This window comes from Scatophagus argus, chromosome 4 (assembly GCF_020382885.2).
Source record: "Scatophagus argus isolate fScaArg1 chromosome 4, fScaArg1.pri, whole genome shotgun sequence".
Taxonomy (NCBI): domain Eukaryota; kingdom Metazoa; phylum Chordata; class Actinopteri; family Scatophagidae; genus Scatophagus; species Scatophagus argus.
This window is the reverse complement of record NC_058496.1, coordinates 20,256,620-20,273,511: the sequence shown is the minus strand read 5'-3', so window position 1 is coordinate 20,273,511 and position 16,892 is coordinate 20,256,620. Positions and strand designations below refer to the sequence as shown.

The following is a 16,892-nucleotide window of genomic DNA, read 5'->3' as shown; positions in this document are numbered from 1 at the left end:
TTATTCCTCAGTGTCAACGAGCTCCATTCCTGTCCAAACCAGATTCAATAAAACCTGCATAGAAAACAGTTCATCCTTTGCCAGAACTACTGTACCTTCCAAGGAAAATGCATCTGTGCTGGTGTGCTGTCCGTAATAATAAGCACATATTTGTACTATGTACTTGTTGTCCACTGATTACATTCCTGTGTTTTTAATTGCTTTGGGTTTTGCTCTGTGCTGCTGTAGTTACACACAGACACAATTAAAAGCAATGGAGGGAACACACACACACCACACACATACACACGTGCACACACACACACACACACACAGTGGAACAAGAGAAGATTAAAAATTGTCAATGAGCTTTTTGAAGTATTGTCATCCAGTGTCTTTATGCTCTGATTGTTGTGCACACTGTATCTCAGTACGCAATTCCTCCACCACACATTCAGTGTTCAGCGAGCATGTGTGTGTGAGTGTGGTGTGACAGAATGCCTTAATTATGGATTAATTGTGTCATTAGCAGGTTTCTGCTGTTGCCACCACATTGGGCCTGTCAAGGTTAATTACTGGAACATGTTTATTTGCTGTCAGCCACTGCCGCAAGCTGTCACTTGCATGGAAACACAGACAAACACACACAGATGCCGTTCACTCAAACAATTCACAGGGCACCTCGGGTCCCTCAAGCCCTCAAAATTTTCCTCAGCGTTTGTGCTTCAGCACACTTTGTACAGTTCTCAGTCAGCCACATGAAATACAAACACACTGTGATCCTGCTGTTCCCATCCATCCACTAGTGTCACCAGTATTAGTACAGGAAGTGCAGGTCCACTTGGGCCCATCCGCCCTCTCTTAAAATCATGTAGATGTCAACCAAGGTATTTAATTAGTCTAATCATAAAACATAGTTGGAGTAAAACAGTTTACAAACCTTCAAATAACTAAAGTCTCTCATTGTTTCTACGCTTGTGGAGGGGCTGTTTCTTTATTTTTAGCAGGTGGAGGGTGTTTATAAGTTGCCAAGCTGTTGTAGTTTCTTGTTGTTGTATGATTAGATCAGCTTGCATTTATTTTTTAATGTGAAATATGTGAATTTTTGACAGTCATGTAAAAAGAGAAATAGCATCATGGTATAATCCGAAGAGCTTTTTGTGTTTTATCAGCCGTCTATTTGGTTCTTCAGTCTAATAACGAAAGCATTAGCATGTATTATTTTTACATTAGTCCTATCAGCTAGTCATCATTAGCGCCTGTACCTTCCAAACTTTGAGGGATACAACTCAGATTCAGGTTGGGACGCTGTGTAAAACACACATTTTTGTCACATACTCAACTGAAAACAGTACAAAAACAATATAATGTAATGTTCACCACCATCACTGATTTTTATAAATATATATTTATTGTGATACAGCAATACCTTTCAAACAGGTTGAAATGTTGGTAACAGTAGTATTATGATTGGCTATGAAAGGGGTAACATTGAAAGGCTCAGTCATTGACATGCAAGGATGGGCTGAGGTTCACCACCTTGTGATACACATTACTGTATATGTCTGTGTAAAACTGTTGCCAGTAAACAAAATTTGCTTGCAAATGATTGAAATCTGTTTTTAACTTACATTCTCACCTTTTTCTGGTTTTTCTGGGAGTTTTTCATTATTCGATGTGAGGGTCGAAGGGCCGACGATGTTGCTATGATGTTATGTAAAGTCCTTTGAGTCAAACTGCTTGTAAAAATGGGCTATACAAATAAAGTTGTCTTGTCTTGCCTTGTCTTTTTTGGAATCATAGCTGTACTTGAAATGAAATCAAATCTTGCAAAAATACTCTGTATGATTGAACACACAAACCTCCTGAGTGTACTGAAGTGTGCAGCTGTGCATTCTGTTGTTTGTGAGGTCATCTTTTCATTTATGAAAAGAAGAGCAAGTTGATTCTTGTTTTGAAAAGTCTGCCTGACAGCTTCAAACTGGATTAATTACAGTATTAAGATAATTAATCTATCGTTTGACCTTGTGCATAAGAAAAGCACAAAGTCCGACAAAATTAATCCAAGTTGTGTGTAATGGTGTGTGTGGATGCGAGTGTGTCTGTGTGTTTCAAACGAAACAGGGCCTGTCATTAGCCAAAAAAATTGCAAAAATTCACAAATATTGGACAGAATTAGTAAAGACAGACAAATAACTGCAGCAGGAAAGAAAAAGAACAGATTGTCATACCATCTCCCAGGGAAAAATGACATAAATGTGTCAAAATGAGCAAACTTTGAGCAAACAAATTATTCAACAGTATCAAAATAAACCCAGTGCAGACATTTCGACATTTTGACACTGTCATTTTATTTTAATGCCTTCCTTTTAAATATGAACATTAATTTGCACTTAAAAACATGTAACAGATTTTAAACAGATGTGACAAAAAGCCATATGGTTATGTGACTTTCACACAAACTAAAGTTCAGGAAATAAAAAAATAGATCAGTTGACAAAGATTACTAAATTTACATGCCCAACATAATTCTGCTGAAACTGGTCCAGTCATGTCACACATGTGACAGAACTTCTTCAAAATGTTAAACTAAGCCATCAGTATATTGTCATGGGTTGGATTTTAAAATGATGTGAGACAGACAGCAGGGCAGACAAAGAGAGAAAGCATGCCTGACTAGTATGATTGATTTCATCTGTAATCTGCTCACTAACTCATCTCCTGACATCTCTCCCTCTCTCAGTCTCCAAAAGACTCTCCGTCCATTAAAACCCAGTTGGGTACTAGCTGGGCAGCTGTGAAGAGACAAAGCATTTATCAGCCTGTCAGCTCTTGCTGCCTGCTATCCCAGCCAGACGGACTGTGTGGCTGTCCGAGACCCAATAACGCTGACTGAGGAGAACTGGTACTGCTGCCTTTAATGACACAAACACACACACACATAATATGCACACTGAAACATTTTCTGGAGAGACAAGTTTATAAAAATTCACAAAAAGTGATATTTTATACTGACTAGAAGGCACAGAATATAAAAAATTCTGTGTGTGAATTAAAAGGCTCAACCATGGACAGTACTGTCTGTTCACAAACACACCTCAGAGACAAACAGTCATTTAACATGCTGACAGACTGACTGTGAGTGTCGCTGTGCTAAGTAAAGGCAAAGCCAGCCACAAGGGCCACAGCACCAAGCAGGAGACGTGGACAGACAGCGCCATCTAGTGCATAGATATACAATCACAAAGTCTGCACGAGACCAAGCGTCTCATCTTGTGAGCCATGAGGAATTTTTCAAGTGAACTTTGACAGCACGCTTTTACAGGACAGACACTAAATTTAAAATCAGTTTTGAAACTTTCTATTGAGAATGAAAATATGTCATGTTTGTAGTATTTGTTTTGAATGTACACCCAGTGTTGTGTCAGTGAAGAATGGAAACAGTGACTGGATCCAAATTTGGTTCCTGGAGATTTACAGAATAACTGTTTTAAAAAAAAAAGTTTACAGAAAGATTTGTAACTAATGTTGTGCTGCAGGTGTTGTGCCTTTATTCTCTTGGCTTTGTAAAAGTCTACAAACAAACTAATCCTGTTAAAAAAAAAAAAAAAATTAACTAATACAATGAGTGAAGTTTACCATTTCTGTCCAATAGTCATACTAGATTAATATCTAAATTTCTGTCCAATGCTTACTTAGGTTTACTATTATTAAAATACATAGCACGATGTGACTTGAGTGTTTATCACTAGGTACAATATTGTCATTGCAAACATTTTGACCAGTGATGGCATGACAAGTACAAGCGTAATTTACTAGTTTTAATTTTTACTGCGTTCTATTCAGGTGCTGCATGGGCACAAGCCTGGTACAGACATTTGACTTGTCATACGGGGAGAAGCATATTTTTAACACAATTAGACACAATTAGTAACACAAACAATGGCTCAATTCCATTGTGCCTGCCAGTGAGACAGTATGCACAAAAACAGGACCTCCCCAGAGTGGAATGCAGCCATCATTAATTTTATGAAATACACCTATTTCTTTCCCCCTATGACGTGTCATGGTGTCAGTTGGACAAACACAAAACACTTAAGAGAGCCTGTGGTACAAGTTTATGTACTCGGTAAAGGTTGGCTGCCCGTTATGGCTCAATTAGGCCGTAGCCCACCTGAGGAGTATCTTACTAACAAATAGACTATGCAGACAAAGGTATACAGACAAACCTCTTTGTGGATTGCTTTTCACGGGTTGGCCTCAGCCCCTGACTTCCAGTGAAGGGAAATCTTAATGCTTCAGCATACCAAGACATTCTGGATGATGCTGTGCCTCCAACTTTGTGGCAACAGTTTGCTAAAGGTCCTTTTCTGTTCCAGCATGACTGTGTCCCAGTGCACAAAGCAAAGTCCAAAAAGACATGGCTGGATGAGTTTGGTGTGGAAGAACTTGACTGGCCCACACAGAAATCTGACCTCAACCCCATCCAACACCTTTGGGGTGAACTGGAACAGAGATTGTGAGCCAGACCTTTTTGCTCCAACATCAGTGTCTGACCTCACAAATGGTCAACAGCATGAATCGGCAAACATTACCACAAAAACACTTCAAAATCCTGTGGAAAGAAATCCTGTGCTGTCTGTGTATGGCAATGTCACTGAAGTCCCTGTTGGTGTAATGGTCAGATAGTCCAATACTTTTGTCTATATAGTGCCTGTCAGTGTACGATAACTGTACATGTAAGTGGATTCAACCAGTGCCAACCACTGTAACACAATTTTATGCACTGGTTGACAGCCCATTGAGGTAAACATCAATGTGAACTGCAGTGCTTAGCACTGTTACCTCAGCAAAAAGTCTGTGGGTTTGGACCAGCCAGCCGTTCTGAGTGGATTTGGAATTCTTCTTGTGTCTGCATGGACTTCCTCCCACAGCCCAAAGACATGTAGGTTAACTGGTAACTCTAAAACTAACCACCCAAGATATACAAGTGAGCATAAATGGTTATTTGTCTCTTTGCATTACCCCTGTGATGAACAGGCAACTTGTGCAGGGTGCACGCTTGCCTTTCACCCAGTGTCAGCTGGGAGAGACCCTCCTTCAGCTTTTGAGATCTTCACAGGAAAATATTTCATAACAAAACCTTTTACAGCAGAAACGAGTTGAAAAACAAGTTGAAAAAAAAAAGTTTTTAAAGGCCGTTTCTGAATGTAAAAAATGTTTCTTAGAGTGACATAAAGGAAAACAGACACAGTGTGGCTTATGTGCATTAGCATTTTAATTGGACAAAGCAAGAAAACAATGATTACAGTAGCAGAGTCATCAGTTCTCAGGGCTTACACCTTTCTAAACAAAGGGTCTGAAAATGTCTGTAGGCACTGCCTAATTAAAAAGAGTATGTTGTCAGGTAAAAGAAACCAGCTCTATAAGGCAACAGTTACAATGTAGGCCTCCCCATTTCTCTGGCAAAAGGAGCAAGTGTAAAGGTTGAATTCACTCAATTTTTTTGATATAAAATACTGGCGTTTCAATAGATATTTAAAAACCATCAGAAGTGTCAAACATGTTCACCATTTAACATTTAAATTATGTTAAATTTTAAGTATGCACTGCATGGCAATGCTGTCTTATCCCTGCATGGAAGAATCGTGTGTTTGCACTGTGCCAGCGTCACATTGATAGTGCCACTCTGCTACGTACAATGTTGAAGTTAACTGTCGAGTTATCAAAAGAAAAAAGAAAGCAAGCACCCACAGTTAACAGTAGCATTTTACTTACATTATTTCAAATGAATGAATGGTTATTTACATGTGGCGAAAAGATTTGAGGCTGTCCAAAAGATATGAAGGAGAAATGGAATGCAAAAAGGAAAAACACTCTTGGTAGTCAAATTTGTCCAAGTACAAGAGAGGAAAAAACTGTGCAATATTTATCTGCCCTTACAGAGAAACAGCAGTGGCAACAATCCCTGCAATTGAGTTTAATCCAAGAGAAAATTAAACAGATTTCCATTCCTCAAATAACTAAAGTTCATAACTTAGCACAACTCAGACTTAAACAGTTTCTTTGAGAAAAAAAAAAAAAAAAAGAAAAAAAAAAGAGAAAGAGACAAACCTCTCGGTGGCTGTGAGAGAGGAAAGATGGTGAAAATGGAAGCAATTTGTAAAATCCAAAAAAGAAAAAAAAAAATCCAAAAGTTTCTCCTTTACAGTTTTATACTCATTTACAGTTAACTTAAAAATGGTAAGAGCCCTGGTTCATGGCCAGTCTTGCCTACCACAAAGGGTGTAAATACCTGTGTGGGTCAAATCGCTCCTCCCTGGCTCCCATTACCTCAACCCCCCATGAAATCCCATTTACATCTCCTACAGACGTCAGCCTTTCTGTTAGGTTCCACATCCCAGTAAAAGTCTTAGTCCTGCCACAAATGGAGGCGGTGTTACACAGCCCTGCTGGGCACCGAACAGCCAATAAGAGGCTGATGGTTGACAAATCTCCCACCCTGCCCACTTATCAGTGTGTGGGGTATCCTGTGGCTCCCATACCGGGCTGGTTGGCTAGCATACTCCCATTCAATCCCTGTGTAGGCTCCATAACCCCACCGTTACTGATGGTGCTCATGCCAGTCCACCCAGCACTGGCCGGTAAGTGACTGCAAAAAAACGAGGTAAAGAGAGAGAGAGAGAGAGACAAAATGCCAGCAGGTTAGAAGAGACAAGGCGAAAGGGAGCAAAAGGGACGTTTACATTAGAGCTACTAGAATCTGGACAGGCTTGAATGAGAACAAGGCAAACAGAGTTATCAGAGGTTTGAGGGTGAGGTAGGCTGAACAAAAATCAAGCTAGCAAAAACAGGGGAAAAAAGCAAGTGGGGGCTCTTTAGAGAGGCCAAGGATAAGTGTAATTTGATTAAACATGGGTGGGCAAGCAGACAAAGAGCATAGTGCAGCGAGCTAAATATACCTTTCTACCCCCTCCCAACTGCTGATAACTATGAACATACAGCAGGTGTAGCCAGCATGCTGACAGACAGATAAATCACACTGTGTACAGACTTTAAATTGTCTTCATTACGCCTGGAGTTGATTGTGCATTTGCTTGTGTGTGTGTGAGTCCACAGCTATTCTTGCAAACTCAAGGATCCATCAACCTAATATTTTTTGTGCTCAGTTATGACTGCATGCTCAAGAACATTCCCTGGTGGTGGTGATTCAGTTTTTTAAAAACCCTATTTTATTTATTGCTGACTCCTCATTTGTCTTAACCCGCCGGGTGCAGCCCCAAGTGGGCAACAACTGCTTCAGTTTGCCCGCCAAAACACCTGGTGGCAGTGATGCTCCGACAGGCTCTGACACTCACTGCAAACCCATGGATATTTCACTGCACCCTCTACCGGTACCTGCAGATTATACTATCTTTTAAATTAGGTTGAGCAGTGCAAGCTTTGCTAGCAAATCCTTTGTGTGTTATATTAATGTATGAGTGTTTTCTTTCATGATTAGAGGCTGCTGTCAGTAATTTGAAACATGTTCATGAGTGCTGTGATGTCACTAAATCAAATATGGTGGGGTATTTAATCTGCAAAACTGTACTTAGAAACTTCACAGGACAAAGGAAACTGATATAAACTGGGCTGTGTGTGTTATTTTAGATGTGCAGAAGAACGTAAGTATGTATGCATGTACAATTAATCAACATGAGATCCTGACAGGTCCTGTTGCGGAGATTATCATTTAAATCTCTAAGTTGCTGTGCCTTATGTGTAAATGCACACAGGGTCTCTGTAAAAAGTCACATTTATCATTTCTGCTGATGGGAGAAAAAAGCTGCAGGTAAAGGTGGGCGATCTGGTCAAAACATGGCATTATAATCACTCATCAAAATCTGTCTAATCAACATAACCATCTGTTTCACTCCATCACTCTACTGTTATGTTCATTTAGCACAGATCTGCTAATCACTGAGGATGTAGGAAGTTTGAAACAAAAGCAAGAATGTCACAGTCTTCATGATTTCCCTGAAAAGTGGACCGTGATCCCTTTCAAAATCAATCATGATCTAAAAATCATCAGCTGTCTTGCCCCTAACTCTAGGTGATATAATCAATATTTAACTAATTAATAATGTATTATCCAACCCCACGACAACCGATCTGCTATTAATCACCAGCAACTGACTGCACTTCTGGTATCTCTTGTAGCATTTCCACATTTGGGCATAAAGTACAACAAAGAAATAAGGAAAATCTAATTCACATGATGTATTTTCAGTCTTGTATCATCCATGTCATAAACCAATTTCTAAGTTCAGTGTGAATATAAGACAGCTTATACAGGATAAAGAATTATCTCAAATTTCAAGTCAAAAGAGGCATAGCTTCTTTCTCAGGAATTTACCGCATTTACTTTACATTCAGCAATCAAACATACTATCACTGGTTTTGTTAACTCTACTTGACATGGCCTATTGACATTCATATACAGAGCAAATTCCTTAAGGTATATGCAAAAATAGGTCAACGAAAATCAAAAAGACAACGTTGTAAAAAGATATGACATGAATGTAGACATACAAAACAACTGAAGAACACAGTTTGTACACACAGTAGGCAATCTTACAAAAAGGGAAATTAAATCTTCATCAAAAAACTTTCCCCAGGGGTGGACACCAAACTTTGTTCTGAACTTTTAGCATTTATCTTCTTCAGTCAATTATCTTTCAATTTATTGACACTCAAGAAAAGAAGCTTTAAGCTAGTTCTGGTCTGTTTTCTTAGAATAACTTTCAGAACAGACTACAGTTCTGAACTATTATGTTCTATAATTCAAGTGACAAAAACATTTTGACAAGCCCTCAAGTTATTAGGATGCACTATGCACCTTGATCAGTAATCAACAATGAAACATGATCAACAAGACAGTTTTGATTGTAGTCTCTGTGTGTGTGTGTGTGTGTGTGCGTGTGAGTGAGTGAGTGAGTGAGTGAAATCAATAAATCGATCCTTTCAAGATGAACAAGGTGAGGGGGCTGGCGAGGGGAGGAGGGAGGAGATGGAGTGGGGTGGGGTGGGGTGGGGTGGGATGGGATCATGGCTCCCTCCTTGTGGCCAGAGCTGGCTCTTGCTGCCCTGGTCTTGAAGGATTACTCTGATGGTGCTGGAGCAGAAGGAGGCGGTGAAGGGGAGCCCTGTGCACACGGTGCTACTTACTTGAAGCCCTGCTGGTTCCAAGCCTGACTGTAGACACCGTAGGTGGGAACCTGCCACCCATTTGGGACGTACTGGCTGATCTGGGGCCCATTGCCGTACCACTGGCCCCACTGGCCATAGGGCTGGGCTGCAGGGAAGCTCACCTTGTTCTGCTGTAAGGTAAAGAACAACAATGGCTTAAAATTACTAGGTGGATAACTTGCTGGACAAAACATGAGGTCATCATTTGATGAATTAAGGGCTTTTAAAAAGATCACTACAGCCAGAGCAAAGGGCTGCATGTCAGCAGAAGGAGCACAGCCTGAAAGTCAGAATTAAATGGAAAAAAAAAACAAAAAAAAAAACGTTTTAGTACTTATTTTCCTCCACTTCAAATTTTTATGTTCAAAATATTGAAAAAATTGTTTGATATTCAACTAAAGACCGGACCATACAAGCAAACCAAATTTTACCACTAGGTGTCACACCTGACTCAGCAGCTGCAAACACTGAGTCCACAAAGTGTGGAGACACCACAAACCATCGGGACAATTTTGACACATCACATTTTTATTGCATGCAGCGACTATCCAACTCAAAGTTTCTTTTTCCAAAGTTTAATATCAACATAAAAAATCTTTGGCCTAGTGCAAGTGAGTATGTGTGTATGGGATCCATAACACATTCCTACAAATGTTTCACAATAAAAGAACAGATCAAAACAAAGCTTCATACTTATGCACTGCAACGTGCAACGTAACGTTAGACAGCACACCCTGCGCCATCTTGTTACTGATGTGAACCTGCTCGGTCGAAATTGGATTATGTGGTCCTGCAAGCTTTTAAGAAGAAAGCAAAGAGTGGCTGATTTCTTTATACAGCATGTATAGTATGTGGCATCCTTACCTGAGGCATAGGCATCTGCTGCATCGGGTTCATCATGTCCGGGGTCTCTTTACCCCAGTAGCATTTCACTATGTGGCCCTCTATTGAGGTGCCATTCACTGACACAATGGCATGGGCTGCTGACTCATGGGAGTTAAACCTGTACATAAAAAAAAGAGGTAGAGAGAGGGACTAAGGAAACGCTGAACCTCAAATATTTACTCAGCAATGGTGACCACACCGCTGCTGGGTGGGCTGTGCAGAAGACAGAAGGGACTGGAATTAATATTGTAACAAAATAATCATTAAAATTAGTCCTGCCAACAGAAAACAAAAGAGAACCTGTAGGTGGATAAAATCCACGCTGCTTAGATAATTAAAATATGTGTCATGATTCTCAATCAAGGTCTTTGATGTTTACAGCAATGATGGTGTCTATCCTATATTGTAATGCACTACACTCTATGTCATTTCTCCATTATATGGCTAGAATAAAAATCAGCAGGACCCCAGATTGCTGAGAACCAGGATTAAGAACTAGTGTATCAAACTGTGTCTTTGCTTGAAAAAAAAAATAAATAAAAAAAAAGGAAGGAAATATGAAGATTTTCACACACCTCACAAATGAATAGCCTTTGTCTGGGAAAACTCTGATTTCCATGATTTGTCCAAAGGGGGAGAAGGTCTGTCTCATCAGTTGTTCTGAAAACCAAACAGAGAGGGAGCATCACATATCAGAGATGGTTGATGTGTCATGAAAAAAAACATTTGCTGTATACTAAAATCTTCAACTGAGAGTCTCTAATTGGTTGTACAGTTTGGATGCGTTCACATTTAATCTGTTTGGTCAAGTTAGAACGAACCCTTCATTTGCCTGATTAGTACTGTTTATTTGGGCTGGTGTGAAAGCTGTCAATTTAAACCTGATATTGACCAAACAGCTGGATAGAGACTGCTTGAAAGATCCCTAGTTTGCTGCCAATCAAATGTTGAAACACTTCATTTGTGATATGAAAGCAAGAACATCAACCAAAGGACTATATCATATGATTAAGATTTTGTGATACCATCTGCTAATTCTTAAATGTGTTCATGAAGCAATCTTATAACTGATCTGTGTAAGCATGCATTTATGCATTTGGTAATCATTGAAAGATGTATGCATGTCAGTATGGGTACTGGTCCTGATTAATAGGACAAAAACTGAACTTGAATCCCGCTGTGTATTTTGTTAGTTCATTTAAAGTTCTGTAACAATGATTGCACAGTAATTAGCTCTGAGTCATTACTGTACAAGACACTTCTTTTGGGTCCTGTCTCTACCTGCAAGTCATTATTCATAACAGGCGGTAAACTTAAGAGTCTAATAATACTTATAATCCATTATTTCCTTGTGAGATCTTTATGATTCCAAAAGAACAAAACTACACCAAAAGCAATAAAAAGCAGCATAACCTCCCCATGTGGGTCTTGATGATGTAGGGTGGCAATTGCCAAAACTGTCCAATCGATAAGTTACCTCAGTCTGTATAACTTCTTGTTTACCCTCTTGATTCGATTTCGATTTCAAGAATTTCCCTCCAGGGATTAATAAAGGAATTCTGATTCTGATTCTGATTGTAAAAATCGGTGTGAATAGAACTAAATGAAACAATGTATGACTTTCTTCCTTGGTCTGGACAATATTAACTGAACTACATATGTGAAAACAATTTTGCTGATAACACCACAGAGTTAGAATGACCTCACTGAAGCGAACTTAAGCAAAATTTTGTAACCAACAGTTGATAGATATAACTTTGTTTTCATTATAACCTTCAATTCCCCTGAGGAGTATTTGTCTGAGCAGCCAAAGCTTGATAGTTTGTCTACATGCAAGGAAATCTACTGACATTCAAAAAAAAAAAAAAAAAAATCACGAAAGACATGAGCTCACTGGAAGATGCATTCTCTCACTGAGAGGAGCATGAACAGTTAAGCTTAATGTCAAACAGCACTGTGACATCTCTGATATGGATGACACCACTGAGAATGCTCTAGGATGCTCTGTTGGTTTTACATTGTTGTTGTTAGTTTGACAAGCTGAGAATGACAGGGCACAGTAGCTGTGTTCATTTTAATAGGATGGCTCTTTTGTGTGTTGTTAATACTTTCTGGACAACAACTGAGTTCTAGAGCACAGTTATAAGCTGTGACTACACATACTCTACCTGTCTGAAGGACGAAGTTATACTTGTTGTTGGCTTCACTGAATAAATCTTGCATAATGTTAAAGAGATAAAAGAAGAGCAGAGCCTTTCAAAAGAAAATAATAGCTCACTGGCTTTTGTCAGTAAACACCTTATCTGCTGTTCATTCATTATATTTCTGAACTTGTTGCTGTATTCAACTGTTGCTACTACTATCACTATTCGTGTCATACTGACGATAAGAATGGTATTTCATTACCTGTCAATCCTGTGCTGACTCCTCCACAATACACAGTGCAGTTACTGGGACTGGACTGATTAACTACCTCATCAAAGCACAGATGCTTTGAGTTACCTACTAGGACAAAACAGAGACACTGTTAGTGTTGATACATGAATCCAGTGTGGGAATCCAGCGTAAACAAGTAAAAACATACACATTGGAAACGCACTCTCATAGGTGGTCTTTGGGGCAGGGGGCTTTCTCGTAGCCCAGTTAGTTCGAATCTGTCTGCCTCCTAACCACTGACCACCCATCTGCTGAATGGCGTTCTCTGCATCCTGGAACAAAGACAAAATCTGGTGATTTCAATGTGCTGGAGTCTAGTGATGTAAATGTATCCAAAATACAGAACAGTATACAGAAGAACACAGAAACAAGTCTAAAAATGTCTAATGTAACTTCAAACACATCCTAAATGCTTAAGATAAAGAGGGAGAAATTGTCTTGTTTCTGAAGCATGTTATATAATAATGAAAATACTATAATAATCCTTCCAATCCACAGCATAATTAAAAGGGATGTTGCAACAAAATTAGTTTAGTAACATTTTGGTGAGTCACATCATCTCTTTACTGACCCATTTGTTGAAGAAAGACACAAAGCCATAACCTCTAGATTTCCCTGTAGCCATATCTTTGACAACACGAGCGTCTCTGTGGACAAACACACCAACACGAGTACATTAAAAACATGCAGCACAACAAAAGGCTTGACAATACTAAAAGTGTAAAAGAATAAAAGGTCTGTAACTTGCCAAAACTCTATTAATTTATATATTCCATTCCCTGGGGCTATCCCATTATGAATGTACCGTACCTACCAAGATTTCCAAGATATCTTTATTCTTTACAGGTTTTTGGTCAGTACACTTCCCATTTATTTTCTTTCCTTAATTTGATCATCTGTGTCATTACATCTTGATACTTACGATATCCTACCAAATGGACCGAAGGCAGCTTTGACATCTTCTGTAGTTATTTCTGGGCTGAGGTCTCCAACGAAGACATGAAAATGATCTGTGGGCGAGGTGGAGTTTACACATGCCATAAGTTAGAATACACATTTTATTTAAAGATTTAATACATTTTCCAAGACTGTGACTTCTTGTTTAGAATTATCTTTTATATTACATTTTTTACATTGCTAATGGGGGAATGACAAAAGGGAGAAGCTTTCAGACGAGAATGAAATGACTCCATAAAATGTGTAAGCATATATGCAAGGAGAATTTTAGGCTGTTGTTTTCAGTCTTTACAACTCATCAACATTGCTGTACAAATATAACAGACTTTTCCAGTGTATTCATGTCAGTATATATCCTGACAATGACAAGCACTTGTACTTACTACTTGTATCTTTTTTCTGGCTCGTTGGCGTCGTCGCCCAGTTGACTTTGACCTCCTGCAAAGAGGGGCAGAGAAAGAACAGGCCAGGTGGGGTATGTTTATATCATTTACATTAAAGCCTGGCAATCTCCACCACACAGGTGTATAATATAAAGGTGGCCTTAAAACTACATAAATTGCAAAATTATCATTAAAAGCAACTTCGAATTTAAGGTGATTTGATGCCTTATCACTCACTTTCATTCTGTGTATGTGAAGTGACATGGTGCAAGAAAATTAATCTAATACCCAATCTCAAGATCTAAACTTAATTGGCAGTAAACTGCAAATTATCTTACTAGCTGAATATAGGAAGCTGTTAGCATGAAGGTGTAGCCATGTTAAAAAACAAAGGGGGCATCAATGTACTGTTGAAACATAATGGAAGCCAATAACAACAAATCCAGCTTTTAGTGAGCCACTGCCAGTGTGGTTGCACAGTTCAACAGTCCAGTCATTTGAATTTCCGGTTTATGTTCTTGCACTCAATCCAGAACCTCAACTCATTATTACACCATCCGGTACCACTTTAATATTCTTTTATAAGGCCCAGTGGTCCTTTAAATGTTGCAGATTAAAATATTAATGCCCTATAGTTCTCTGACAACCTGTTTTTTCCGGCTTGTCCCAGACTTTTTGCTTTACTATTTGTCTAAGGCAGCTTACATGGCCTTGAAGATTTTCTTGACATTACAGCACTAGCTTATTTGGTGGACTGCTAAATTATATTTCTTCCCCTTAAATGTCACTTTGCTTTATAAATGACAACATTCCTCCACACCTAACACAAAACGTTTTACCAGCACAGATCTGAAATGTTCCAGATCTAATCTGGACTTTGGCTCCAGCAGCTTCCCACAGCCAGATGGAAAACCCTATCCAATTAATGAAATATCATTTTTTTAATGTAGGCACACAACCTCAATTCTCCATGCCCGAAGCCCATCCATCCCCACTCACCCTGTAGACACGATAGCTTACCTTACCCATTATTTTCCTTCCATTCATTGCTGCCAATGAGGCAGCAGCATGCCTGTGGTCATAGAACTCCACAAAGCAGTACGGATCATTTCCAGCTGTCTGTCAATGGGAAAACAAAACTGGTAATAAGTACATAGTAAAGATGACAATTTTATCAATGTAGATAACAAGAGCCACCTGCTGTAGTTTGGGGTGTATATAATAAACTGATACAATATACTGGGAGATGAAAACCAACATCAAGCACATATGCAGATTGAGACATTCATATACAGCAGCACCATCTTTCAGGGCACTGACGATTGCCATTTGTTGTATATATTGTTTTCACAGGCAAACAATATCAGAGGGGAAGACACTCACATCAACTATCATTTTACAGCTCTTGCAGGGTCCTATCTGTGTGAAGACCTGCAGAATGAGGGGCTCGGTGACATCCCTGGAGAGATTCCCCACATACCTACAAACAAGGCGAGAGATGGAAGTATTGAGTCTTTGTCAAACAGGAAGTAGCATGCAAACAAAGGCTAGTTGACCGGGCTAGCTACAATCCACAACAACTGTCCATAATTATGTGAAAATAGCAATGATAGTGGGATAAATGCTTTTGAATATAGTCTTAATTTTGCTCATACAAGTCGAGTATGGTCATCCCCTTACTGGAGCTGTCTCGGGCAGTACCTCCGAGCGTTGACGTGGCTTGTCTGCCAGTTAGCTAAAGATGACGCTAGCCGGTTCAAAAGGGCCTCATGCTAAAGATTGGGAATTGACGGTAGTTTATAAAATTACAACTCTGCCGCGAGGGTATAGTCTACTGATGATAAAATACGACTACTTTAGCAAACAAAGCTATCATTCACTGAAGCGTGTGCTTTTTAGAAGTGACTAGCTAGTTGCGTTTACATCTTTAGCTAGCCTTGCCGTTTCATTTTCTGGCGAGTTATGGTTCCGTCTATTTATACGACTAAATCAAACAATTTCACGTTAATGTCGAAATTTGTACGTGTCTTGTTAGATTTAGAAACATCGGTGTTTTTACTATGAGATGATAACGCATATGAAATGTCATTCTGTAGCTAAAATACGACGCTTTACAGTTTTCAATGGAAACAACAACGTGGAAACATTTCGGACGCGCCGTAGTTGCACGGAGCCTTCCCAACCCAGTATATAGACAGGGCCGCTGTTACTCACAAGGTTCTGGGTTGCTCGTCCTCCATCGTCAAGGTTTAGTGGTTGCGTCCTGAGAGGTCTTAATCCAATGACATACAAATGGTTTGTGCTGAACTTGAGCGGCCGTGAACGTAAAGGCTATATCTAATAATTAATGACAAATTGGTGTCCGATTCTGCTCTCGCTCACCGCAGACAGCCTCAGTCTGATGCAAACAATAGGAAGTTGAAGATGGCGGAGGAGCGGCGTCAGCAACGTCAACCTGCGCGCTGAAATGAAGCCAAAATCAAGCGCTCTTTCTCCCACACACCTAGATATGCCTCCACATCTGTATGGCTTGGAGTGCAAATATAATGCATTTCGTAGGTTTGTTTAACTGTGCAGAATAAGATTTACAAGTATCTTATTTGGTTATCGTGGTATTTCGACAAAGTGCAAAAAAGCTAGAGGAAACTACAGCTGGATACATCTGGGTATTTTATGTAAGATTGTACCACCCGCTACACAGAGGAGAATCTGCATGTGAGTTGATTCATAGTTAGGGAATCTTTATTACAATTAGTAAACTATTGGTTTGACATTGAAATAGTTTAGTAATAATAATAAATAATTACCCCAGCAAAACGCGTGCGCCGCCCGGGAATCGAACCCGGGTCGCAAGAATGGGAATCTTGCATGATACCACTACACCAGCGGCGCCGGTGAAAAGAGTGGGTGGAACTTCATATAAAAGAGGTAGTCTAGGCAGGTAGGTCAGTAGAAGTTTTTAAGGAAAAGAATGTACAAAAAAGTGAAAATAATCTAATGCTGCAGTGTATCAACTATAGCTAA

General features: G+C 39.5%; 1 protein-coding gene, 1 long non-coding RNA gene and 1 other non-coding gene across 6 annotated transcripts in view; all 3 read right to left on the bottom strand.

Annotated features, from left to right (window-relative positions):
* The window catches only part of LOC124057782, a 1,110,263-nt gene that overhangs the window by 316,976 nt on the left and 776,395 nt on the right, over positions 1–16,892 (bottom strand). The window lies entirely within an intron of this gene.
* On the bottom strand, positions 5,240–16,347 carry LOC124057752 (nucleolysin TIA-1-like). 4 transcript variants are annotated; one of them, XM_046386292.1, is made up of 12 exons: positions 16,083–16,347; positions 15,252–15,348; positions 14,889–14,987; positions 13,869–13,923; positions 13,451–13,538; positions 13,100–13,175; positions 12,677–12,800; positions 12,499–12,597; positions 10,668–10,752; positions 10,072–10,210; positions 9,187–9,338; positions 5,240–6,631 (listed from the first exon to the last, which is right to left on the bottom strand). In XM_046386292.1, exons 1-12 carry the CDS (start codon positions 16,106–16,108, stop codon positions 6,493–6,495), a joined length of 1,179 nt encoding a protein of 392 aa, XP_046242248.1. In that variant the 5' UTR covers positions 16,109–16,347; the 3' UTR covers positions 5,240–6,492. The 4 variants fall into 4 exon arrangements, with proteins under 4 accessions (XP_046242248.1, XP_046242249.1, XP_046242250.1 ...); XM_046386293.1 differs by having other exon boundaries at positions 12,499–12,594; XM_046386294.1 differs by having other exon boundaries at positions 12,692–12,800.
* trnag-ccc lies at positions 16,690–16,760 on the bottom strand. The gene has a single exon. It is a non-coding gene; the product is annotated as a tRNA-Gly (tRNA).